General features: G+C 55.5%; 5 protein-coding genes across 5 annotated transcripts; 3 read left to right on the top strand and 2 right to left on the bottom strand.

Moving 5' to 3' along the window:
- Nucleotides 1-21: 21 nt before the first annotated feature.
- E0L32_004368 (uncharacterized protein) lies at nt 22-697 on the bottom strand (the record flags this gene model as incomplete). The annotated part of the gene is made up of 4 exons (XM_031138771.1): nt 22-88; nt 155-218; nt 279-336; nt 410-697. 4 exons carry the CDS (start codon nt 695-697, stop codon nt 22-24), a joined length of 477 nt encoding a protein of 158 aa, XP_030997099.1.
- Nucleotides 698-4,560: 3,863 nt separating this feature from the next.
- E0L32_004367 (uncharacterized protein) lies at nt 4,561-5,442 on the top strand (the record flags this gene model as incomplete). The annotated part of the gene is made up of 3 exons (XM_031138770.1): nt 4,561-4,626; nt 4,695-4,899; nt 4,955-5,442. The coding sequence occupies 3 exons, from the start codon at nt 4,561-4,563 to the stop codon at nt 5,440-5,442; spliced, it is 759 nt and encodes a 252-aa protein (XP_030997098.1).
- A 749-nt stretch (nt 5,443-6,191) lies between these two features.
- On the bottom strand, nt 6,192-6,688 carry E0L32_004366 (uncharacterized protein; the record flags this gene model as incomplete). Its single annotated transcript, XM_031138768.1, has 2 exons — nt 6,192-6,460; nt 6,514-6,688. 2 exons carry the CDS (start codon nt 6,686-6,688, stop codon nt 6,192-6,194), a joined length of 444 nt encoding a protein of 147 aa, XP_030997097.1.
- A 4,029-nt stretch (nt 6,689-10,717) lies between these two features.
- Nucleotides 10,718-12,040, top strand: E0L32_004365 (uncharacterized protein; the record flags this gene model as incomplete). Its single annotated transcript, XM_031138767.1, has 1 exon — nt 10,718-12,040. The coding sequence occupies one exon, from the start codon at nt 10,718-10,720 to the stop codon at nt 12,038-12,040; it is 1,323 nt and encodes a 440-aa protein (XP_030997096.1).
- Nucleotides 12,041-23,510: 11,470 nt separating this feature from the next.
- Nucleotides 23,511-25,000, top strand: E0L32_004364 (uncharacterized protein; the record flags this gene model as incomplete). The annotated part of the gene is made up of 3 exons (XM_031138766.1): nt 23,511-23,844; nt 24,045-24,263; nt 24,339-25,000. The coding sequence occupies 3 exons, from the start codon at nt 23,511-23,513 to the stop codon at nt 24,998-25,000; spliced, it is 1,215 nt and encodes a 404-aa protein (XP_030997095.1).
- Nucleotides 25,001-25,345: the final 345 nt, after the last annotated feature.

The raw sequence follows: 25,345 nt of genomic DNA, 5'->3' as shown, positions 1-25,345 counted from the left end.
CTGTACCATTTGAATCATCTTTTAGTTGATGAAGTTGACGCAGAAGAAGTGCAAAATGAGACTGCACACGACAAAGTCGGCAAAGGCCCTGCGATGGAAAGTTTAGTATTAGCTGGTCCGGAGCAGTGCAGGATATCCGGGTGGGGAATCGTACCTCTCTGGTGATACTGAGGGGAAATCCGACTTGTTGGCTTCCGTGGTCTGGATTCGGAGGGATGCTAGAGATTGAACGTTAGCTTATCGCTCTCATATGCACAAAGGAATGGCTATTGACGTACCAGTCAGGACGAATTGGCCGACCGTCGCAGAGAAGCCGGAAAGGAATGCATTGAAGGGCTGGACGTGAACAGATCAGTCAGTTTCATTTTCCAAACTCTACTTGGGTTCCCAAAGCTCCAAGGAGACGTACATAGTTGCCAGCCAAGACGCAGTAGACGAACTGCAGACCGCCGACAGCGACGAGGAAGGCCATGAAGGCATCGATCAGCTTGGTGCGCTGGGGGGTCTGCTCCTGGTAGTAGTTGACGAGGTTGACGACGACCTTGTCCCAGCTCTGCGCGCTGCTGGCGGCGGCCGTGGCGGGACTCGTCTTGGAGGCCTTGGCGACGGGTGCCACGGGCGAAGAGGTGGCGGCTGCCGACGATGCTGCGCCCGACGCAGCGGGCGTGATGTCACGGGCGTTGCGCTTGGGCGCCATTGTGTATGTCCAACAGTCGAAGGACAAGATTGCACTCGGTCGGTCTGGATGGCTATATAGAGCGGGCAGGCAGAGTCGAAAGGGAGAATTGGTCGTCGAATTAATTTGGTGCGTGCGAGATTCTTTGGCTGATTCAATGGTGGAATGGAAGCTATTCTGAAAGTCTACTGGAATCTTGGAGCTCCCGATAGGGACACGATAGCTAGATGGGTGACGCGCCATTGCGGGCACGTGAAATATGGGGTTAGCGAGATAAGCCAGTGAATCACACCCGTGCATGTTATCGACCCGTAATTTATCCCACTGGCTGTGCTGGGTTGAGTGTCTTGACAGCTGCTCAATGGACACAGCTGTCGAGAGACTGAGGTCCAACTCTCAAGCAAGGGTCACACCTTTGTGATTCAGTTTCTACAAAGATGCCTAGCTTCTCAATTATACGTGTGCTTCAGAATGCCTCTGCGATTAGAGCTACAGCATCAATCGCACCGGAAGGGTGAGAGAAAGACAAGTCAGGAATTTGGTGTGCAAGTTGACATCCTCGTCTCCAGGAACCCGCCAGACATGGATTATTGTCAACAGTCAAGAGATATTAAGGTAGAGTGTAAAGAGATGATTTCTAATGGCTTAAAAAAAGCTGACTTAGCAACACTTTGGTGTTGAGTAGAGGTTCCTTCTCTCTAGGTGTGGATCTCCATAATAGGTCATTGTTCTACTTCTTGCCTCCGGCTATTGTGAATTGGGTAATTCTTGGTAATTCTTGCAGCCTGTCCTATGAGTACAACACGGTCCAACTGTCTGAAGGGGCACTACGCTAAGCGCTTTGAAGGTGGCTGGCTTCTTCCGACCAGGGTCTCATCGATCTGTTGCTCTTCGTTGCACCGTTGTACCGTTGGACCAACCTCTTCCGAAACCACGATGGGGCTGATGCAAGAAGGGGACGCCTCAGCCCTGCTTGTGGTGCTAGGTCAATCGAAGTGTTGTTACGGCCCAGGCAAGGCAAGATGAGGTTGCGTCAGCGCTCCTCCATTCAGGTCAGAATTGCGCCCTGTCCAACCGTGCACCTAAGATTGTGCGGCAAAGCCATTCCCGGTCTCACGATTGTCAAGGCGACACAGAGAATACGAGAGTCGGTAGTCTGTGACAGTGGCAGACGAGCCTAGTCCGGTGGTCACCAGCCTCCCGGAAATCGAGCTTTCCCAGCGCACTGTCAGGAAGGATCAGCTGCAGGGGCTGATCCCCAAGCGCTGTTGGCCAGCCTGAGAACAAACGCCAAGCCCCTGCATCATTGGCCGTAGCAGCTTGAAACACCCGGCCCAGGGTAGGATCGGAATGGCTGTACGGACCATGCACGTCCCGCGCTTCTGGGAGCTAAATCCTTACCATGCGCCAGTTGGACTCCTGTTCCGAGCTCCGACGACAGTCTCGTGATTGCACGGAGCAATGTGCTGTATATCGTAGCATTATGCTGAAGCTGGCGATACTGGGTTTGGACAAGCTTCGCAGAAGTGTGGGGAGGAAAAGATCAGATAAGATGAAAGAGATGGAGGCTTTCGCCTCCATTATGGGAAAGATCGTCGAGCTGTTGGCTCGTAGCGAGCGGTCTTACGCTATTCTCGATGGGATATCGGTGTCATGCGAGAACGAGATTCAACGCCGGCCATGGCGAGCTGCGCAGTTTGTGGATCTGGCTGGCAAAATAGAACAGATTGTGTTCAGCTCAGGGTCAAGAAAGTCGAAGCCGGCAAGCCAAGCCACGCCAAAATGCCGATCGACCGGAGCCACGCCGTTCGCTTCTCCGAACACGCTCGTGGCTGTCACCTCCGCGTTTTATCACGGTCCGAAAGCGTCTCCTTCTTCCAGCCGAGGGTTTGCCTTAAATCGAGATTTGCCAATAGTCCGGACCAGAGTGCCGATGGGTTGAGTTGCATTGTGCCAGTTGTTGGTACAAGAGCGAACTCCGTTGGCTTTTTCTTCGTCATTGTGACTGTGTCCATTTCAACCGTTATGGACGGTGATTAATTTCGGGAGATGAGGGTTGCTGTAAATGGCTAAGACAGGGGTACCCAGGCTCCGTGGCATTATGTAGATCTGGTGTGCCGAGGGGGCACCTCCCCCGATACCGCATCTTCATGCCCGCCTTTTCACTTTACACATCCACTCATCGGAGCAATGTAGGAAAATCAGATTGTCGATCAGAGGGGACTTTGACTCTGCTTGATGGCGTGGAATGGGCCAAGACAAAATCCATTCAAGGAGAAGTCGCGTGGGCCGAATAGTGTTGGGGAAAACAGGCTGGCTGGGGGACATGGCTGTTCTGCAGCGCTGGGCTGGTAATGACAGGCTGGAGGATGACAGGCCAACATCCTGCGACCACTGGGCTTTCTTTTTCAGGGGTGGCTGTTGCTTAGCTGCAGTATCGAAACGTGCCCAAGGGCGCTTCCTCCGCACATGTGCTTGGACCAGCCATCCGTCAGCACATGCACCAGTCGGTTGGTTCCAAACGAAACATTGATTGACAGCAGGGGTTCCCTTTGACCCCTCGTTGCGTCGTGTTCTTGTTGTTTCTTGCTTTCGTATTCCTCTCGCTGCTGCATGTGGGATCTAGCACGGCCGACTCTTCTTCCGAAAGCAAAGAACCCCTCACAACCACTGTGTCAATTTCAGAGACGGGGCACGTGCAGATCCCCTTCTTTCTGGGTCAAAGCCAAGCATTCGTGACGTTGGGATGTGAGAGGGCTTGGAGGGAAAGATCCCAGAGGCGAGATGCCAAGCTTGCGGAGAGGATAGGGCTGGTGGGGACGTGGTCTAGGTAGGTACATGAGCCATTTTACCCGCCATGCATGCATGCATGCTTGACATCATGTTAAGGATTGGCCTGGTTTGAAGACCAGCTCCGAAAAGAGCTTAATCAAGACCAATTTTTGTTCGGGCTCGGGACTCTGGCTCTGGCTCTATTGCTTGCGAAGCGGGATCTCGTCAAGCTGGCGCTGCACCGAGTGGGCCGCTGATGTGGGTGTGACATGAGAGAGAGACATGGATGAACAGTGCTTCTTCCTCCTGAGGTTCCTTCCTTGGCTGGAGAGATGCAGAGCAGCGGCGCCTGTCTCACCTTGGCTCGACCTTGGCGTGCGGGATTGGCGAGAGAAGCTGCAAGGTACTGTACATTACTCCGTACATCGAGGGAATGACATGAAAGTGAAGATGTGGGTGGGTGGAAGGATGGAAGGGTGGAAGGGTTGGAAGGGGGGCACTGCATGCCCGCTGTTGGCCTGTTGGATCGATGGATGTGATGGCTCCTTCAGGGCGATCGCCGCCGTTGCAGGACAGGGAAGGAGCGGAAGTCACAATTGGGTGTGTGCTTGCCCAGACAAGCCCCGACTGGTGACTGCTTGTGGCCCAGAGCACCATCCCTGCTTCTTGTTTTCCCCAAATGGGTACCTGCTTTACACCCATCCGTGCCTGCCTCTGCATCGCCGCTCCTGCTCGCACAGGTGGGACATGGCTTGTTTATTATAAGATTACCTCCGCCTCCTTCGTGCATGCGTGCATCCTTCTCCTCCAGTCCTCATCTCTCCTCGTCCTCCGTCTCATCATCTCTACCTGTCCCTCTTTTTCCCAGTTCGCAAAGTTCGCAAAGTAGATATCTTTTTCCTCTTCCTTCCTAGGATCCTAGATAATCTCCAGGTATGTGGGCTTACAGCCTCGTGAACAGCTGCCATCCCGTCTCTCATCAGCTCTGACATTCACTCTAGGGCACGCATACAGAGTGCATCCGCTCGCTCAGCTCACCCGCCAAGACAAGTTTACGTCAACTCTGATTCTTGACGCCACACCTCCTCATCTTCTCGACACAAACAGCCAAGATGCGCTTCCAGAACACCCTCTCCCTGCTCACCATTGCGGCCGCCGGCGTCTTCGCCCAGACTGGCGTATGTCGCACCCTGTGCAAGTCAATCTGCGTGTGAGCTGTCCTAGGCTGACTGTTCTGCCCTTGTAGGAACTTGGAGACGCACCGGTCGTCAAGAACAACCCACCTGGAGTTGTCTACTCGGCCACCCTGCCCCCCTCGGCTTTCACCAAGTCTGCCTATCCTGATGGCGGTAATGCTAAGGGCTCCATCTCGGCCGTCGCCAGCCCCGACGGTGTGGGCGTCATCTTCAAGGTGCGCTTCTCGAACCTCCCCAAGGAGGGCGGCCCGTTTAGTAAGTCCCCAGCTGGTTGCTTGCATCGCCGTGGCCATTTTCTAACCCGTCGCAGCCTACCACCTTCACAACGCCCCGGTCCCAGCTAATGGCAACTGTACCGCCGCCAACTCGCACATCGACCCTTACATGCGCAAGGATGACCCTCCCTGCGATAGCAAGGCCCCCCAAACTTGCGAGGTCGGTGACCTGAGCGGCAAGCATGGTAAGATCACGTCGGACCCCTTTGAGGCTTCTTACACCGACCTCTACGCCTCGACTCTCAATACCGATCCGGGCTTCTTCGGAAACCTCAGCTTTGTCCTGCACTTCGCCAACAAGACCCGCATCTCGTGCGCCAACTTCGAGAAGGTCCAGGCCGGTACTCCCGTTCCCACCGACAACTGCACGACCACGACTAAGGTTCCCGTTGGTACCGGAGGTACTACCTCGGTTCCCACGCAGTCGAGCATTCCCATTGCCGGTGCTTCTCTCGTGAGCAAGTCGGCTGCCATGCTGGGTGCTGGCGCTGCCTCGCTTTTCGCAGCTGCCTTGCTGCTGTAAGCCTGACGAACGAGAAAGTTCGAGAGGGAGGCACCTCCTTGCGACTGCGCCATGGGAGGAAGGGAAAATTATTCGTGGCAATGTACGATTCAGCGGCACTTGGGGCTTTATGATACGGGCCAATCATGTGAGAACAGGACCAATCGCGAGAGGAACCACCTTCACTAGAGGGTCAGCAGCCGCAGAGAAGATGTCCGGCACTTGCCAGACATACATAATTGTAATCACAAGGACGATGTTTGAGTCTGATGAGGGATTGGGGATTATTGTTCGTTTTCTTGGGCGGTCAAGAAGAGCCATCATGGTCACATAGTCCCGCAATTCGTAATAGATTGTTCATTGAAACCTCTGACAACCACCTTGGATACGCACGGGACTTGAAAGCAAAACTGATGAGCTGGTGCTGTGTCATGATGCGTAGGGCGGTCCTTCACAAGGTGACATCGTGTCGGACATGGTGTAATGGTTATGGGTTGGATGCGGTGTGACAGATCAGCACCGCCGAATACGCGATCTCCCCGTAACGAGGGCCGGAAGTCTGGTGACTACCCGGGGAGACAATAATCAAGTCGTCCCGGATTGATATATGGGGTAGCAGTGGTGGCGTGCGGCCCGGTCCGCCAGGACCGCTGGACCTCAGCCGCTGCGGTATCATCGACTTTCTTGGCTCGGTATATCCCTCGGTGAAATTCTGTTGACGGCTTCGATGATATCAAGTGACGGATAGCGTCGAATCTGTGAGTCACCACTTACCGGCTCAGGCTCCGCAGAGGAGGTGCGTTGTGAAGATGTGCAGAATCAAGTTCGTCTTCATGACCGCGCCGAACAGGGAAGGATTTCGGCCAAGTGTCATGCTGCAGAGTGCACACCGCAGCCAGAGGTGAGCTGGCCTTTTTGGCCTCGGGTAAAGTTCCCTTCGATGATCCAGGTCTAGGCATGGTCGAGCGATGCTCGTCTGTTGGAGCAACCTTCTTGTCCCTGTTCTCATGGAGTACTTCGTACGTACGAGTCACGCGCCCTATAACGAAACCAGGGGCTGTGATATCGATTAGGCTTCATGCCGGAACGGACCTCGGCCCAAAAGGTCCTGGGCAAAACTCTCGGTGCGAGAGTCGTTTTCGGCTGGAATGCTTGACCGGCGGTGAGAGCGTCGTGTGGTCATGGCAGCTGAAAGGACGAGCAGGGATGTGGTGATGTTGAACATCCGCAATGTCTCCTTGTCCCGGAAGAGATATGTCGCTCTCATCTTCGAGGTGACAACGGATATGGGTGCTGCCGAAGGGTCCTCTCGCTATGTGTTGTTGGGGGGCGGCGCATCACGAGGTCCTGTGCAAGCGCGGTGAAGCCAGACTCTTCTCATGCAAGATCGCACGAGGCGTCACATGCCTCCCAATCAGGACAAGACTATTGGCTTGCCGCCTCTGCTGTCGACGTGTTGTTGCGAGTCAAGTGCTGCTGGTGATGAAAGGGAACACACCTGCCGCCTTGCCTTATTGGCTGGGCCCTGCAAGGCACCCGGGCTGGAAAGTCCTGTTTCGACTGCTGCTGCGTCCGGCGGAGCTTTGGTGCAAGTTGAGGAGCAGCCCTCATCCGATTGGTTCGAGGCATTCATGTGCCGTTGGGCACCTGGAAGTGGACCACGTCGGTCCAGGGCGCTGGTCATTGGCGCCGGCGGTGATAGTGGCGTTTGACTCTTTGTCGATGAGAGCACTGGATGCATATTGCTATCGTACTATCGTAGCCAGCTCCAGGGTGTATGCCTTGCTAGCCCACCTCGTCCCCCTTCCCAGCAAGAGTCGGGCCTCTGGTTGGTGGTGCCGTTCCATCCCTGTACCTTGAGCTAGCCATCGCCAGTGTCGTACAAGACACGCCGCAGGCCATACCGAGTATGGCATGTTCTCTGCGCGATGGGCTCAGCTGATGGGGAAAGGGCCAGCTGCAACAGGGCATTGTCGAGCACGAGCAAAACCGTCCCGATGGTTGCTTGTCGCGGCTATCTTTGGGCTGCAGCGCGCACAGACAAAGGCGTACGTGTGTCGTCGTATGTGGGCAAGTCGATGGCCGTGAGTGTGCCGAACAATGGATATTTTGCTTTTCTCAGCTGCTGCGGTGCGCAGACGTCTGCATTATGCACCAAGCACGAGCATGCAGGCGGGCAGGAGTTCCCGCATGGCTTCGCACCCAGTAGAGTAGGACCAAGGAAAGCGAGAAAGGTGAGAGATATTTAGCCCTCGAAAGGCCTTGCAGCGGCTGATGATGAAAATGGCAACACGCTCAGCGGCATGAAAGGGGAAAATTGTTACCGGCCGGCCGCGTGTCTGCGGCGCAGCTGCGGTTATCTCCTTTCTCCTCGATCGTCACATTGTGGAGGAGTGTGGTGCTGGGCTAATAAGATGCTGAGCAGGGCTGTAGGTTGTGTTGCATTGCATCTGATCGAGGATTATGTTCGTCGTCACTTGGGACTGCGGCCCTCGCACACCCACACCATCCCCTGCCCTATTTTCAGCAGTACCTATGCACCTGGTCAGAATACCTACCATACCTCCAGGCTGGATCGGGACCGAGGCAGGTACCTCTCGTCCTTTCTGTTGTGTATTCCTGTTCTAAAAACGGTGCCAACCTCTCGGACCGAAAGGCTGGACAGAGTCGCGGGACAGGCGGACTGTTGAGTAACAGTAACGACAGCTGTCAGGGCCCGTGTCAAGCGAGTCGCACAACGGAGATGCTTGGCTCCGAGTCTGCGTTACTCAAACCTACTTGTGAAGACGAGGTCCTGAAAACGCAAAAGGACCATGATCGCTGCATGGCTGTCATGGCTGGCAGAACTAGCCTCGCATCCAACTAGCGGGACGTCAGCTTATGCGTTTCATTCTCCCGTCTCTCTCTCAGGAAGAGCAGGGTTGGAGATGGGCAGTCGTGCATCTGTCTGCACCGATTGGTTCTCCGCCCGAGTCGCTCGCGCATCTCGAGTCCTGATTCCTCGCCCTCCCACCATGGATGCCAGCCAAAAATTGCCGACGTGGGCGCTGCAGAATTTGGGTTTCTTTAGGTTGTGGATACACGACACATGCTTCTTTTTGACAGGCGGCGGGAAGGAAGCAATCCTCCCGCCAAACCAGAGGCGCTTGTCATGCAGGTTTCTGCTGCAGGTATTCTGTCGTATGTGGTTGAGGGTTGGTTCGATGTTGCTGCCCCTCCGAGTCCTCCCGCCTTTTGGCTGCGGGTGCCGGGACCAAGGTCTGGGGATGGGTAGCCAATCCCTCGGCGCCGCGTCAAGGTCTGAGGTCCAGAACAGAGACTGCCAACACTGGCATAGTTACCCTGCAGTTTCACTTCGTGAGGGCTTTCTCTCCTTCGGCGGGTCCTTCCTCTGCCTTGACGAGCTGCTTTAGGCACAAGGAAGTATCAAGAGGCGTAGGCGATCGCGGGCAAAGGGGGTGGGGGCACGCAAATGCAATCTGCATCCGGCGTACGGTTGTATGCTCTCTGTACGACACACTGCTCCAAAGACGAGCCCAGCCTGGAGAGGCTGCTTGTTGCTATCGATAAGGTGCGTCTCGCTACCAAACTCTGGCCTGGCATGCAGTCGTAGATCGAGACCAAAGGCCACCCTTCCCTCCCTTTCCGACTGTTGGTCTCTATCGTCACATCACTCGCATTGGCCATGCTTGACGCGGCTATGCCCTCACCAGCTCAACGTGGCCCAACCATCCTTGGAGCGGACACAGGAACACACATAGGGACAGAATGCTGACCCAGTTGCCGAGTACCCAGGCCCCCGCCTGCACCGGTCGAGTGCTCGCGCAAAGTTGCCCGTCTCTCATCAGATCCTAGAAAAGAGGTTTGTAAGCTTATCGGCTCGCCGGGACCGCGATCCTTCACCTGGAAAGCAGCCATGCGCCTTTCTTCCGGTGCAATGCACAAAATAGGCTCTGCCGATGAAATAAACGAGCTGTTCAACCCCCCGTGGTGGATACTGTTGGCCCAGATGTCCAGCAGCCGCGTGGCTTTGTTGGTGGTACGGGCGTCTCTCGTTTCTGGCGCGCGTGGACAGTCCTCCATCCGGTGACGCCCAGCTGTCAAGTCACAGCGTGGCAGCTTGAAGCTGAACGCGCCAGGCCAGGCCGGCTCAGTCTCGAGCCGGAGACGCAACCCTTCCACCATTGACGTCGTCATAGAGTCGCTATTTCTTACATGGTGAAGACAATGACTGCCCGAAATGGAACCCAAGGTGACCCCAAGAGCTGAGTAAGCTTTTGGTGCGCCCTCCTTGAGCCTAGAAGCTGGTGATAGAGCCTCTGAGGACCAGGTTATTCCTTATCCGTGCAGGTTCCTGGCTAGTCGCTATCGTTCTTGTCGCTCGCACTCTGTCGTGAGGGGGCCGCTTTACTTGTACGAGCTGCCATTCCTCCTCGTCCCCCCTTTGAGCCTAGTAGGCGACATTTCCCTCCCATCCCTCCTGCAGTGCAGGAGGGTGAGGTGCTTTGGCATCGTGCCTGACGAGAGATACTCATGCTGATCAAGGCCATGTCACCCCGAGGAGGCGTCTTGGCTCTTCCTGGAGGTGTGCCCTTTCCTACCTCCCCCCATCCCGGACAAGTCTCCTCATGCCGGCACATGGCGATCCTGACCAATCCTTATCACACTCGAGACTCACTGCTGCGTGGCTTTCACACTTGCTGTGCATTCCGCCCCGATCCCATTCGTGGACGCCGTCAGGGGGGGCACTGCCCGGGACTGCCATAAACGTCCATGTTGCTTGCCACTCTGGACCATATAAGGAAGCAGCAATGGAAACGGCTCGTCTGAATTCGCCAATAAAGGCGGTATGCCATCCTGAAGCAGATGAGCCTACAACAAGAGGGATCTTGTTTCATCACCCACCCACACATGTCCAAGTCCGAGCCGGCCACACCCCACGAGACACTTCCCTTTTTCCTCACTTGAGGATTCAATACTGCTGCTGGAAGAGTCATAATCCAACTGCTTGAGATACCCCCCCTTCTAGCTATCTCCATGTCTGCTAGAAGTCCTGTTGCGGCCCATGGGGTTCTGGCCTGCCAGACCTGTCGTCGACAGGGGCGGCGCTCGCCGTTCTTAAAGTTGCGTCAGGCGGCCAGGAGTGCGAGTAAGCCAAGCATGACGGTGCTTCGCCCGAGCATACCAATAACACATGGACCTTTAGGACCCCAATCTTCTCTGCATGACCCTCTGCTCACGGGATATGCATTGCCCGTAGAGGCGATCCGTGAGCGGGAGTATCCGCACATGAACCATGGTCAGCTCACACCCTTTTGCAATCTCCTTCAAGCATGCTCTTGCCTCGTTGCTGATAGCTACCGTAGGCGTCTACCTCGACCACAGCGGGGCGACGATCTATGCCCGGTCGACCGTCGATGGCTTTGCCCACAACATGGCGGCCAACCTATACGGGAATCCGCACTCGGCAAACGAGCCGGCCAAGGTGTCGGGCGAGATGGTAGATGCGACGAGGGCCAAAGCCCTGAGGTTTCTGGGCGCCGACCCGCGCTACTTTGATCTCGTCTTCGTCGCCAACGCCACGGCCGGCATCAAGTTTGTCGCCGAGTCCTTCCGGGACCTGGCCGAGAAGACCCGGCGCCGCAGCTTCTGGTACGGCTACCACAAGGACGCCCACACCAGCCTCGTCGGCGTGCGGCAGCTCACGCGCGCCGGCGACGCCCACTGCTTCGGCAGCGACGGCGAGGTCGACGAGTGGCTGGCCGACCCCGTCGAGGCGCGGCGCTACGTCGGCCAGGCCCAGACCCGGGGCCTGGGCCTCTTCGCCTACCCGGCCCAGTCGAACCTCTCCGGGCGCCGGCTGCCCCTGGCCTGGACGCGCAAGCTGCGGGCGTCGGCGCCGCTGCAGAACACGTACAGCCTGCTCGACGCCGCGGCCTACGCCATGACGAGCCCCATGGCCAACGTCTTTGCCGACCCGGACGCCGCGCCCGACTTCACCTGCCTCTCCTTCTACAAGATCTTCGGGTTCCCCGACCTCGGCGCGCTCGTCGTCCGCCGCGACTCGGGCCACATCCTCACGCTGCGCAAGTACTTTGGCGGCGGCACCGTCACCATGGTCAGCGCGCTCGGCGAGGCGTGGCACAAGTCCAAGGGCCACGAGGCCACCTCGTCGTCGCCGCCGGCCGACCACCACGCAGACGCGGCGGGGGCGGCGGCCTCCTCCTCGCCCTCATACAGCATCCACGACGGCCTCGAGGACGGCACGCTGCCATTCCACAGCATCCTGGCGCTCGACCAGGCCATCGACGTTCACGGCAGCCTCTACGGCTCCATGGACAACGTGTCGCGCTACACGAACCGCCTGGCCGCGCGCATGTACGCGCGCATGACCGCCCTGCGCCACGGCAACGGGCAGCCCGTGTGCCGGGTGTACTGCGACGGCGACGGCGCGTTCGGGGACCCGCGGCGGCAGGGCGCGACGGTCGCCTTCAACATCATGAGGGCCGATGGCAGCTACGTGGCCTACTCGGACGTCGAGAGGCTGGCCAACGAGAAGGGCATCTACGTGCGATCAGGCGGTGCGTTTTCTCCTCGCTTCATGTCGCTCGCTTCTTAAATTTCAGTTTCTCTTTGTACCAATCACGGAGACTTGAAGGCTCTTTGAACTGACATTTTTGCATTGTCCATCTAGGTATTTGCTGCCCTGGCGGCCTGTTCACGGCGCTGCAATATGAACCATGGGAGCTCGAGAGGGCAAAGTCGGCCGGGCATCACTGCGGCTCCGACGGCTTGAGCCTCATCCACCAACTCCCGACGGGGTAAGTCCCCTCCCCCTGAACCACCCTTTTTCCCCTATGTGCCCGGTATGGTGCCGGTCGACCGACCGAACGACCGACCGGAGTGCGGTCGCTGTGCGCCAGTGACACCCTGATGACCAGTAGCTGACGTGCTCTGACAGGGTCGTACGCGCAAGTCTCGGGGCGATGAGCACTGAAGACGATGTGTGCAGCTTCGTGTCCTTCCTGCGAGAGGCGTTCGTCGAGACCGACGAGGCCCATGCAGCCACCTCTCTGGCGCATGATCCCGACTCGCGCTGCGAGGAACCACATGGGGCCATGTGCTCCTTCGGGTGAGCGCGGGAGAGGTGTGTGTGTGTGTGTGTGTGTGTGTGGTGTGTTGTGTGTGCTGATCACAACAGCGGTACGGTTGTCTCGGAGTGAACGGATACTGCGATGAGCAGATGATGACGGGCGAAACTAGGGGCTCATTTTCCTTTCTGGTACCTATTTCTTTTCGTTGGGCGTTTGGGGCGCAAGGGGCGTTTGTAACCCCCTTTACCAAAGAACCACCCGGTCCTGGATGACGGGGTGCAACTCTTGGGGTTCTGTCGATACCCTTTAAAACAGAATGTAATAAACACAGTCCATGGAATTGTATCTGATTGCATCTGATTGCAAAAACCATGCTACCAAAAAGGTATGAGACTCAAGTGACCCCGTGGCATTATGGTACACGGCGCTGGAGATACAGGTGATATCTAGTGGTCAGTCTTGGTGTCAGTCTTAGGGCGGTCTTTTTGACGTCGTCAAGAGAGTCCAGTCGATGGGCAATTTGCAACCAAGTTACGCAACTTCAAGGGGATGATGATCCTAATTGTGTCTGTCTGGTGGGATTCGAACCGGGGGCGTTTCGCTTTCCCAACGGTGCTTAGTCAACATACTTGACTGTTTGCTTTTTGCCCCTTGCCCCTTGCCCCTTTTCAGAAGCATGTGCTCTAGATGGTCTTTTTCAAACGGCAAGATCTGACGACTGAGACATATGCGGAACCTGATCCGAAGGCCAGTGCCAACAACCAGCAACCGGACAAAGTCAATCTTGAGAGACATCTTCAAGTCGATCAGGAGCAGGGATGTCCTCGTCGGATACTGCACGCTCCTACGGCCCGCTTCTCGGGAAAGAAGGACGTTGAGTTCAAATGCCAAACTCTCTGACGAACTCCTCCTGATTCCATGCATAGCAAGGCCTTTCCCCTAAGGCAAACTTGACGCTTTGCAGGTCTGTATATGGCCTCATCCTCTGGTTACACAAAGTAAGGGGGATTAGCTGAATTTCCCCAGTAGTTCGAGCTATTATCAAGTTCAACATACCATTCCACAGTGGCTGAACCTTAGAACCGTGTAACGTGACAGCTCATCGTACCAAGATCGGGATGGTACACTCTGCTTAGCAACTAGAAGAGGCAAATATGCCCAGATCTTGGACAAGTGGCAACGGCCAAATGCTGCAAAAGAGATGTGAACTGGTGCTGATGCTATGAAGGATGGCGTTTGAGGTCTCTAACATACAGAGTGCACTCCATATGCCATAAACAAAAGTTCTGTGGAACCAAGTGCCTGGGGTGACGGCATACCAAAAGCCGCTTTCTGACGCGGTGATGAAAACAGGCATGGCTTGCAGTTCTGTAGTGACGAGAGATGGCTGGCAGCAGGTACGGCTTGGAAGGGTGGCCACGGCGTCGGGTGCCGGCGCCCTCCAGGGCTGACTGCCACTCCTTCGACCGTTATTCTAAAAGGACATTTTGACATGCATTAGCTCCAGGCAGGGAACTTTTACTTGCATGAGGCTCGGGTCCTCTAGACAGCTCAACATCGTGGCGTCTGTCTGGCAAGAGACACAGAAAACAATACCAGATCCAAGGAATAACCGCAGAACGGGACGAGGTCGCTTTGTCTCAGGCCGGAGCAAAAAGAAAAAAAGAAGGAAAGAAGAAGGAGGACTCGAAAAGGGGAGCCGAGAAAGGACCATGGTGAGACATGACGAGCGGACAAGAGGCGCTTTTCTCGACTCCTTCCCGCCACGCAACATGCATTGGGCTGTCCTTTTGAGGAGATGACCCCAAACTCGACCCATTATGACGAAGTTGACTCTGAAAAAAATGAAACGCTCATCTCCCGATGATGACGATGGAGTGCCTGCATGATCAGACCAGCCGGTCTGCCCATTGGGAAAGGACGAAAAGGTGTGGTCATGAGTCAAGATTGAGAGAATGGGACGGAAGGTGCGACATCACAGCTCAGAACTGCTGCTTCTTTTGCTGCTGCTTCTTTTGGGATGCTGAGGTCCCCGGTTCTCGGAGAGGTGTGGAATTAAAGAGAGTATCTCTATCGTCGCCTTCCAAGCTCGATTACGTATACGTGTACATCAACATTGAAGTAGGTAGTTCAAGTGAACATTGAAGGAAGAACCCACGGTATCTCAAGTTGGCTTGCTACCTTGGGTTGGAGCAGGACGGGCCAGAGTGGCAGGCACGTCCCAAAGGATGCAATGGCAAGATGCAATGTAACGACTGCCCTGGTTCAACAAGGAACAAAGGGGAGGAACTGTTGAGGCTCTGCAGACAACGGTTGCAGGGTTTCAGTGAGAAAAAGACCCTTCCCGTCGATGCTGTACATTGCGGAGTACGACACTGAAGCCAGCCCTCTGCCCTGTATGCTCGCTGATACAACCTTGGGTGATTGTTCAAAGACATGGCGCCAGCTGAGCGCGGTCTACCGGATACCACAGCACTGAAAGGCCCAGGAAATCGGTAATTCAAAGTCTGCAATGCAATGCCGGCTCTCACGTCGCACTGGCTATCGCTCTCGTGTCCCAGCCGTACATAGCTACCGCCCTTGAGTACCTAAGTTAGGTACTTGTAGGTCAGGTAAGGTACCTAACAGAGCAAAAAGAACATCAAATGCACATGTCGACCTATAGCGAGCAACACCGATCGCATCTGCACCCTTGTGTTCAGCGCCATCAACATCACCACCTCGACTCGCCAGCCGTCCCGCCATCCCCGCTTCCTCGTTGACCCCTATGGCCAGAGCAAAAGCAACTTGCATCAGCACATCCTGTCCATCATCAGGATGTTGGTCAGGACACCGCAAGGTATCGGGGAACGGTACCGAGCTGGTGCTGCGAAGAGCGAGGGAGCGCGAGAGAGACAGGTACCGATCAAATCAGACTTACAGCCTCTGCTCCAAATCGGCCCGTTGGCCAATTCTTCCAGACTGGACCCTGGGCGTAACCTTGTTATCGCAAGTGCTGCGGGGGTTGGGGGATTCTTGCGTGGCCATCGGCCGACGCCTGCCATGATTCTGGCTAAAAGATGATCAAACACTTCTCAGTCTTCATACGGCAGGCTGCTGTGACGACCCACAACAATCCACAGCGCACAGTATTATCCTTATTGCTGCACGCGAGCGAGGAGATGGCTCAATTGCGCCGGGCGTGTTTGGGTATGGTCAGACTCGGTATTGACCTTTGTTGACGGACCGAGACCAAATCACCATGGTACTGAAGCGAGCATCCGAGGGGACGCGAGCGACGCATCCGGTCCAGGACGACGTTGGAAGTGGAACGAGGGCCTTCGCTCTCGTGCATACTAGGGAAGTGTCCCACGGTACGGCGCAGGAGGGGAATAAAAGACGTTTTGACTATGAATTAACTCTAATGTTAATCCCAGGGTTACCTTGTCACCCCGTTTCGAAAAGAAGCTGGGCCACTCAGGAGCACGACGTATCAATGGATGTACAAGACACACAGTACAAGGACTTGTACCAACCTAAACCCGCCCGTTGTCCCCGCCAATCCGAACCCGCAAAACCCGATTCACTGCCGTCCGGGATGGGATCTAAGGCTGACGGAAGCAACCGTCCCTCCTCTCGCGATTCTGAGTGGGGACCTATCAAGTTTCTTCCCAAAAGAGCAATGTCGAGCGATGTCGACCTCGTTGACCCTAGCCTACCTCACTTGGCGGTTTACGAGGGCGGGAAAGGGCCCAGACTGGTGGCATTCTATCAAGACGGCTCTGTCCATCTATTCGTGCAGCCGGTGCGATGCGTTTCACTCTTCCTACCGAGGTACGGAGCACTTGTACAGTAAATCAAGACGCACACCTTGCTCTGTCGGATCGGAATGTTGGCGACTCTGATCCGTCATAGTTGTATCGAGCTGAAATGATATCTGCCCGAACGGGCATGATTACCCCCTGCCTATATGGCCTGTAGTAGCGCCACCAATATCTCTGGGACAAGCGCTGGGATCGCCCATATTAAGGGCACCGCATGTCTGAGGCCATGCATGCACTGTTGGTACGGGAGTGTCGCAGAAAACCCCGCTAACGACCTTTCAAGAATTTCAATTTACTCCAAACCGTTTTGGACGGTGGAGAGGGCTTCATCTGTGAGATGCTGCTTCCCACGAAAGATGGGGGGAGCTTACGACTCACAAGGCGCGCAGGGCAATGAGGCAGATGAGGGCATGTAGCCGTCCGTCTCTACATGTACAAGCCAGGGGCAGCCGATTCCAAAGAGCAAACTTGCATCCTATCCCTACATCCCTGCATTTCCACCTTTCAATGGGGCTACCTAATGTATCCCATCCGTCCAACCACAGGCACCACTTGTCGCACTCGAGATATCATCGGGCCTTGCATGACTGCACTTTGCTTTACCGACACCACCAGGGGCATCTTCGAGATTCAAGTCGTGTATCATTCTCAACAAGTCTCGCCAACTCCGTCACTCCTCTTCCGATTAGTGCATGATCAAAGGGGAGGAGGACCCTTGTGCACAATGGCATATGTGACGTCGTCACTAGCTCAACCCAAGGCCAAGGCGGCGCATGCTTGACAGACCTGACCTGCGCAGTAGTGTCTTGTTCGCCTTGGGCTGGGCTCGAAGAGTAAAGTCTAATTCAGAGATCGACAGATGCCCAAACTCAGCATCATCGACTAGCCTCCCCTCTAGCGTGGGCTGGCAGGAGATTACTCTCCGTTCAGCTCTCGGTGGCTATCTGATCTTTCCCCTTCCACAACTTCTCAGAAGAAATGACGAATTCACACAGCTGCGATTTCGGGCTTGACCGACACTCAGGGTCCAGCTGTCACGGGCCAGGGGCTTGTCCTACGCCACTGGCGTGGGCGCCCTCATGAGACAGTCATCCCTGCGGAGATCAGTCTTGGTTGACAAGATGGGGACAGTATTGTGCTTAACGCATGAACAGATCTGGTTCATCCCATCTTCTCCCAGCTTGACGATGGAACCGTTCATTTTTCTTCTAGAGCGTGTTGCAGACGGGTCGCGTCCTGTGAATCATACCCGCTAACCGGGTGTATCCATAGTCTGGACGTCTCGGAGCCGAAGAACTATCCCTGGACGGATTTGGAACTCTTGAGCACTAAGGGGTGGGCGGCCCTCAAAGGCCAAGCAAGAATGTCGAGTCCTCGAGGTTGTAAGTCTAAACAGCACTAAAGAGGTATGGAGCGAAGTCTAGTAATTCTCCTCAGTCGCCTTGCAGATCGCCCACGCCATCACTTTAGGTTGCGCCTTGTTCCCACCGCAAAATCCACTTCCCGATGAGCCGCCAGCCCATACAAGTCAGGAGCAGGAATCGACAGTGTCCCACAGAGCAAGAGTCCCGGATAAACCCATGGAGATGCTATGAGCGGAGACTGGCATATCTGAGCAACAGATATCCTTCTAGCCTGTTGCAGAAAGACACGACGAGATCCGCTCGGATTCTTGCTTCAAGTCGACACGTGTCCAGCGCAGAACACGTACATGTCCACCGGTCGCACGCTGCGAGGGCCCCGCCGATGATCCTGGGGAGCTTGGCCTTCTGCCTGTCTTAGGTACCTTTGCGATTGGAAGCTATTCGAGATGGCAATTACATTCCAACATGGAGGACATCAGTGCAAGCAGACCAGGCGCTTTTGCTCGAGATGGCAATGCTGGCCGAACAAACAGCACTACAGCGGTAGCCCACTCGACGACCCCTGCACCTCTGGCGTTGTCCCGGTATGCATGCCCATTCGTTGTTCATGACGCACAGGTGCCGTGGTGGGCATCCTCCACTGCACCTCGGACAATAACACACATTGGCCAGCATGCGCTGGGTGGTTGGTCCATCTCACTCCCCTGTGATTGCATGATATCAGCAAGCCACCGATTTTGATACTGCGGCCAGCCAGTCAGACTCGAGCGACGTAATGGGCGGGTCAAAATACGCAGCCAGATTGGAAACGCAATTTGCCACAAGAGCCAAAAGAACACCCCATTTCGAGATACGTATAAGCTCCTTGCGGTGTCACTGATCGGACACCTGGGAGTAGACTCCATGGCTGATGTGCGTGCCGGCCATCTCTCGATCGCCAGACAGCCATGCATACCTCAAGGTGAGTGACCACTTGTCTATCTCTAACCCAAGTGGGTTAGATAGCCTGAAAGAACAAGAGGAAAACGAATGGAAAAGGCGAGACGGAGCCCAGCACGGTCCAGTAGTCACTTACCTCCAGCCAAAGTCAAGAGTGGAGGAATGCAATGGGACACTGTACCTGCGCTGCCTCTGCACAAACATGCAAAACAGGCTCTGCTTTCTCTAACTTTACACCCTAGCATGATGATGATGTGGCTGGCAGGCTTTCCGGACCCCTGCACTTCATCTCAATTTTTTTTGTGCAGGATTCGAACTATTTTCGCGCTGAGATCACCAGGACAGACAGGCATCATGGCAGGGGTGGCCTGCAGTGGTGCCCTGGCGTGCCTGGCACAGATCTTACAGCTACCCATCTCGAGGGCGAACCCTGCCCATAATGACGAATGAGCAGCCAGCGGGCAAGTGCTTCCCACCTGGTCCTCTTTTCGACCCAAGGGTAGGTGTCTTCTGGAAGTAACCCTGTTAGAAGACGAGACGGTCAGACAATGCTTTGCAGCCAGCGAATCATGGCCCATGACATATTCACCTAGGCTTCCCTCTCACCACTGACCTTTGACAACGTCGGCGAACCTTCGGGTGTGGGATGGCTCAGCACATGTCCGTCCACAGTCTGCACCCGTTCCACTCTCCGGAATACGGAGCGCCTAGGTCTGGCGTCTCTCCAAGATACGACAAGGTCTTTGTGCTGTACTGTTTTATGTACCTAAGCACACCTCGGGACGTGGCCCACAGTCCCGATCTGCTTGACCTTTGGCATCAGTGCCCGTCACGGGGCCCCACACGGACATGGACACAGAGCAGCGCATCTGGAAAAGGTGGCGGGCGTTGGCGAATGGATCGTAACCCTGCCCGCATATGATGCGCGTGGTGGCTTCTCAGCGGCAACGGCATATGGGATGGGGCTTTGCTCTCCTCCCTCCCACACGCAGGTGGTATCTTTGCTACAAGTACATTTGCCCTCGACGACGCCCCATACACAGACATCAAGAGCCACGAACCTGTACCCACATGCCGGACTGGCCTTGCCCAAAAAGACGCCAGGTGGAGGCGTGCACGGCGGGATGTCTGGGGTTCTGAGGAGGAGGGTGGATCCCTCCGCTTGAATAGATCTGAGGACATGGCACATGGGATGAATGGCTAAAAATGCCAGGAACAATGAGGCCAGGAAGATCAGGACGACAACATCGGCGGACGAGAAGGACAACAAGAATCAGCCAACCGGTGCAAGTTTCGAGCCTATCCGGCTAACCAAGCAGAAGCCGTGCCTGAGACGCCGACAATCAGGAGCCTGATTTAGAATTCTCTGCCAAGTGTGCAGTATCTGTGCACACACGACCTCTAGCCACACAGACACTCTGCAGACGGGCTATTTCAGGGAAATAGACGGGCGCATCTCTCGGGTACCTGACCGGCACCCAGAATCTCTGTAGCCATGCCTGTACACCCAAAGTACCTATTGGCCTGCCCAGCCCTGCACTACTGGGCTGGGTACCGACATATGTTACCTTCCACTCCAATGACCAACACCCATGGGGTGTGGTAGGGTTTGGAGGGTGTGCCTCTATGTGGGACGAGGGCCGTGTATTCCTCGGTTTTCGCCGCGCAATGCAAAGCCGTTCTGGATGGCCCATGGATTGTTTGCTCTACCCCAAGTGTACACCTTTCTCTATCTCTCTTCCTCTCCCCTCTCTTTATGGGGGGTCTTGTTGTCTCGGCTTCTATCCCTTGACAACCTGGGTAAGCTGTCCGTGGCTGGGTCGCCAGGACTGGGATGAAGTAGCATCATGCCTGCTGCATATCAAATCGGTTAATATTCTAGATAGATGAGCTCTGACTAGTCAGGGTCGCTGTGGAAGCACTGGAAGCAAACCCGTGCTTCGTTCCGAAGAGGCACTTTTTGTCAATATTGCGTTTCAGCCTTTGGCAATGTCGAAAGACGCGAGATAGAAAAAAAAAATTGGATGAATTGGATGCAGGTTTTCAAAACGTCGAATTCATCCCCCAACCACAACCACATCTTTTGGTACAGAGAGAACGGAGTACAACCCGGTCCTTTTTTTTTTCTTCTTGTCTCCTCGCAATTGACTGTCTATCAAGACAAAAAGTCAAATTTAATCTCGCCTGTTTGCCCTTCGAAGGACTATCTCGACCTTCCTTTCTTTTCCCAAGCAGTCTAGTAGTGTCTTTGTTTGTCCCTCGTTCATCCTAGAGGTGCTAAGCCCCAATATTCACTCGTTCAACAAAATACATCCTTGGTGATATACACACCGACGCACGCACGCACACGACTCCCACAAGAAGAGAAGAGGAAGCAAGACACCAGAGAAACGAGCCGAGAATCAGCACTCCAGCCACAACTGTGCAGCGACTTTTTGAACAAGCCATAGTCCTGCTTACTCACTCGAGAACCCTCCGCATTGCTGATCGTAAAGACATACGAGCGACGACAGGAGTTGCTCGCTTGTTCGACCGCCTGCAACACACCACCCCCAAAGGAGGTTATCCTCTGCGTAGAGAAAAAAACAAGCCTTGATATACACCTCCACTCGGACTCCGGACAACAAAATCTCACTCGAGTCAATACTTAGCTGACCAGCCTTACTCACCTCGAGCCACCTGGCGCCATACAGCTGCTTGCTGGTCAAGACAGTCGAGGGAAAAGCAAAAAAAGAAAGGAAAAACAAAGTGTAAGACATACGCCATTGGCCCGTTCCTCGCCCCATCGAATCGAAGGCGTGTTGAGACAAAGCCAGACCACGACTGGGCATCGCGTCCACTGAATTCCTGGATCAGCTTCTAGCGCGCAAGCAAACCATACACTTCGTTCGCCTTCCGAGCCAGCAAGGCGCCCTGGGCCTGTAGCGAGTCGTTGTCGCCGCCGCCGCCGCCGCCGTCGTCGTCGATGCTGGCATACCCACCGTCCTGCTTGTGCTTTGCGACCTGTCATTCGCCATTGTCGTCAGGACTAGTCGAGGAGGATACCCAGTACCGAGCGGTGACCGGTAGAGAAAAGAAACTTGAGCTTCAGGTCGAGCTCGTGAGTGGCTGAGAAGGTTAGTCGATTCATCTTGTTTGCGTCCCTTGTCCTCGATCCTCGTCCTCGACAATACCTAGGTAGCTGGGAGGTGCAGTTTTGGGCGAGCGCAGCAGGTGGTGCTGAAGGTCGAGGGCTCCTGCCTGAACTTTCGTCTCACCATGTCAGTCCGTTATGCCATCATCCATCATTTACATACCGTATCGCTCATTTCCCATTTCCCATTTGCCATTTTTAACTTTCCGTCCGGTCCTCCCCTTCAGCAGTCCTCTTTCTCTCTTGCGACCCTGCAGGAGGATCCTTCCTTCTTCCACACTGGGCTCTTTCTCGCTTTCTGTCTCTCATTCTCTGCGTGTCTCTCGCTCTGGCTTCCCCCATTCTTCTGGTATTGGGAGACACTGCTTTGTCGTCAGCACTGACAAATGAAGCAAGTCTTGACAGTTGTTGCTGTTAGTTGGTCAAGTTGCTAAAAAAAAAGCCACCCACCCACACACTCATACAACGCTACAACACACAGACAGCACCAACATCCATCTCTCGATCTCTCTGTCTGAGATATAACCGCCGCCCGTACTTTGTGTGTGTGTGTGTGTGTTTGCATATCTCTTTTTTTTCTCTCTTTTTTATATTGAAAGAAAAAAGAGGGCAAGAAACACGCTCCACGGCCCAGTCACTGCAGCGCAGCTCATTGGAGGTCCCGCAAGTGTCAACCTGCCGGAGCGTCGTGTTGAAACTGCCAAATACAGCAACCACGGCACGACCCCTGCTGGTGCCGTCCGCCCAATTCCGCATCAGGTACTCGCCCTCGAAAAGCTGGGGAGACCGCCGCGGAGCCGTGTTTGGATCCTCCCACTGGACTCCTCCCCAAGGTCACCACCGTTGTAAGCAGAGCCCGGCCGTTGCCCACCTATATGCGCACTGGCACTGGCACTGGCACCCGACCCCCGACCCCGACCACCCAGATCCCACCACCTCTCAAAGCACCAAGCAGGCACGCACGCAGACTGGAGTAGACTGACACTGACAGCCATAGGTAGCCCACCCCGGCCCCAGAGTTGGCCTGCCCACACGCACGCTCTCCCGCTGGACCTGGACCTGGAGCTGGAGCTGGACTTGGGACCTGCACCATCGCGCTGCTCGCCTGCCGTGTCGGACTGGACCCTTGCAGTAAGACCTGCCGCCACCGTTCAGATCAGGACCCGGGATATTTTAAAGGCCCCCTGCCAGTCATAAGTGGCCCCCTTCCCGCAACTCTCACTGCCGCAGCAGACGCCTCTGCTGCACCACCACAGCCCTCATCTCGATTGGCCCGCCAGTCCCTCGCTACCTGACTTGCATCCCGTCGACCGTCGACAGGTCTTGTCCTTATTTTGTTGTCCTAAGGCCCCCTCCCACTGACGCTCAGACAGACCTCCTCGTCTTGGTTTACCAATCAAGTTGGTCTGCTCTGTTCGTATCCAAAAGGGAAGCCTTTCTCTTGCTTGCTATGCCATAGCACTCTTCCCTCCAAAGATCACACCATCCAGGACGGAGCCTGAGACGCAGACAACCAGATCCTCAACTGCGTGCGAGCTGCACGCATTAAGAACCATCGCCACAGGTTCCTGGTACGGGTATCTGCTGGTCGCCGAGCCTCTGTGGTTTCCTCGACCATCAACGCCCTGTCAGGAGAAAGCTGTGTTTCATGGCCGTTGTCGCTACTCCATTCTTGGCAACACAACCAGACCCTTGGGCAACGCCAAAGATTGCTGCCCCCAAAGGTCTCGTATCATCCAGGCCCATGACAGATATAATGTCCTATCAGTATCCTCCGCCGCCTCCTCAAAACGGGGCAGACATGGGATTGCCACCTCCTGGGTACATGCCGGAGTACGCTGCAATACCGCCATCATCAGCAATAGACTTGAGATCTGACCAAGATTCAAGCATTTCCCCTCGCGACCGTCGAGATTCCATCTCCAAGGCTCTCAAATTGAAGAGATCGATGTCCAGCCCGAGTGTAAGGCCGCAGCAGCCTCCGCCGCCCGTGCCTCAGAGCACGACCCCTGAGCATGCCGGGATGGGCCTTGGGGCGGCAGAGAAGAGAAGAAACAAGCTGGGTTATCATCGAACGTCCGTCGCTTGCGGTAAGTCTTCCCTCCAATCCGACGTAGAACGGCAGCTTCTTGTTTGTCGGCTGCTGTTCTCGAAAGTGCGCGTTCTCTGACAATAGGCCTAGGACACTGCCGACGACGAAAGATCAGATGCATCCCGTCGCCGGCCGACTTGCAGGGGCGTTGTGTAAACTGCATCCGATTGAAGAAGGATTGCAGCTTTTACCCCGTAGACCAGCAGCCGCCGCCGGCTGACCCTCGACAGAAATCTGGATCGCGGTCGTCTGTCGGGCCAAAATTGGGATCTGCCTCGTCATCCCCAGCGATGGCAAGCGGACATCCTGCGGACATGCCGGGCCATTACCCGCAGCTGGCCATGCCCTCCATCCAGAACATGGCGCCACCGGCGCTGAAACATGCCGGGCCAGACAGCTACCAGACAGACGGCAAATGTAAGTCACCCCTTGCCCTCTTTCCAGCCATCGACTTCGACGGCAGGGACCAGTCCTGAGCTGACGCGAGTCAAGTGCCATCGAGCGCATCCGCAACACGAGGGTTTGAATATGGCCATCCTGGTACGTCGAACTGGAAATTCGCAGATGCGGGCCCAAACTCATCCAAGCCAGGTGACCTGAGTGCGACATGGAGAACCTATCCTCAAGAGTCGCCAATCACTCCCGCCTTCTCTCCCTACACGCCGCATGCGCCGCCGTCGGCTGCTTGGGCGGGATCTGTGAGCTCAGAGTCTTCTTCACGGGAAGACATGGGCTGGTCGTCCTACTCGGCTCCTCAACCACGATCCATGCCATATGGGAATGATGGCATCGGCCATACTCAATACCCCTCCATCTCGCAGATGACCGGTCAAGCAGGTCGACCGTACGATCGCAAGTCCGGGCCCTTGTCCGCCGACATGTACCCTTCGCAGATTGCTACCACGATACCGGGCGTCGATAGCATTCCGGGCACAACGCTGGAGCATAGCGTTTCACTGTCCGCCGGAGCTGTGCCGCCCTCCAGTTATGGGAGCTGGCAGCAGTCCTATACATACTCGAAGCCGAGCGAAGGGTATAGCGGCTGGTACCATGAGAACTCGAGCACGCAGGCGCTCAGCACCAACGACCACGTCCAGCATCCTCCGGAACAGACACACCCTCAGGGGCAGAGCATGTACTATGCCACCCGCTGAGCGCCTGCAGCGCGGGGCTCGCTGAGCCCGCTGGCTCCCGCGCGCATCTTCTGACGCTGCGATTGCGACAAGCTCAAAGTGCGTCCTTCGGCGTGGATGAATGGCTTGCTGGAGAGCACGTTGCTGGACGACTGTTGGGGGGAGACTGCAATCTGGTTCATGGTCGGGCGCATAGCCAGAGCCGCAATGTCTGCGTGAAGGGTTTGCGGAGACAAATCCATCCATGGATTTGTCGATTGCGGCGATGTCAAAAGAGTGTTTGAGCCGCTTTCCCGGAAATTGACAAGTGAAACAAGTTGGCCAGCTCATTCAAGACATTTCGAATCCAGCACCTTGCGGATTGGG

Source organism: Thyridium curvatum, assembly GCF_004353045.1.
Source record: "Thyridium curvatum strain D216 chromosome Unknown NODE_21_length_474914_cov_86.438106, whole genome shotgun sequence".
In the NCBI taxonomy this organism is placed as follows: domain Eukaryota; kingdom Fungi; phylum Ascomycota; class Sordariomycetes; order Thyridiales; family Thyridiaceae; genus Thyridium; species Thyridium curvatum.
This window is presented reverse-complemented; position numbering and strand designations above follow the sequence as displayed.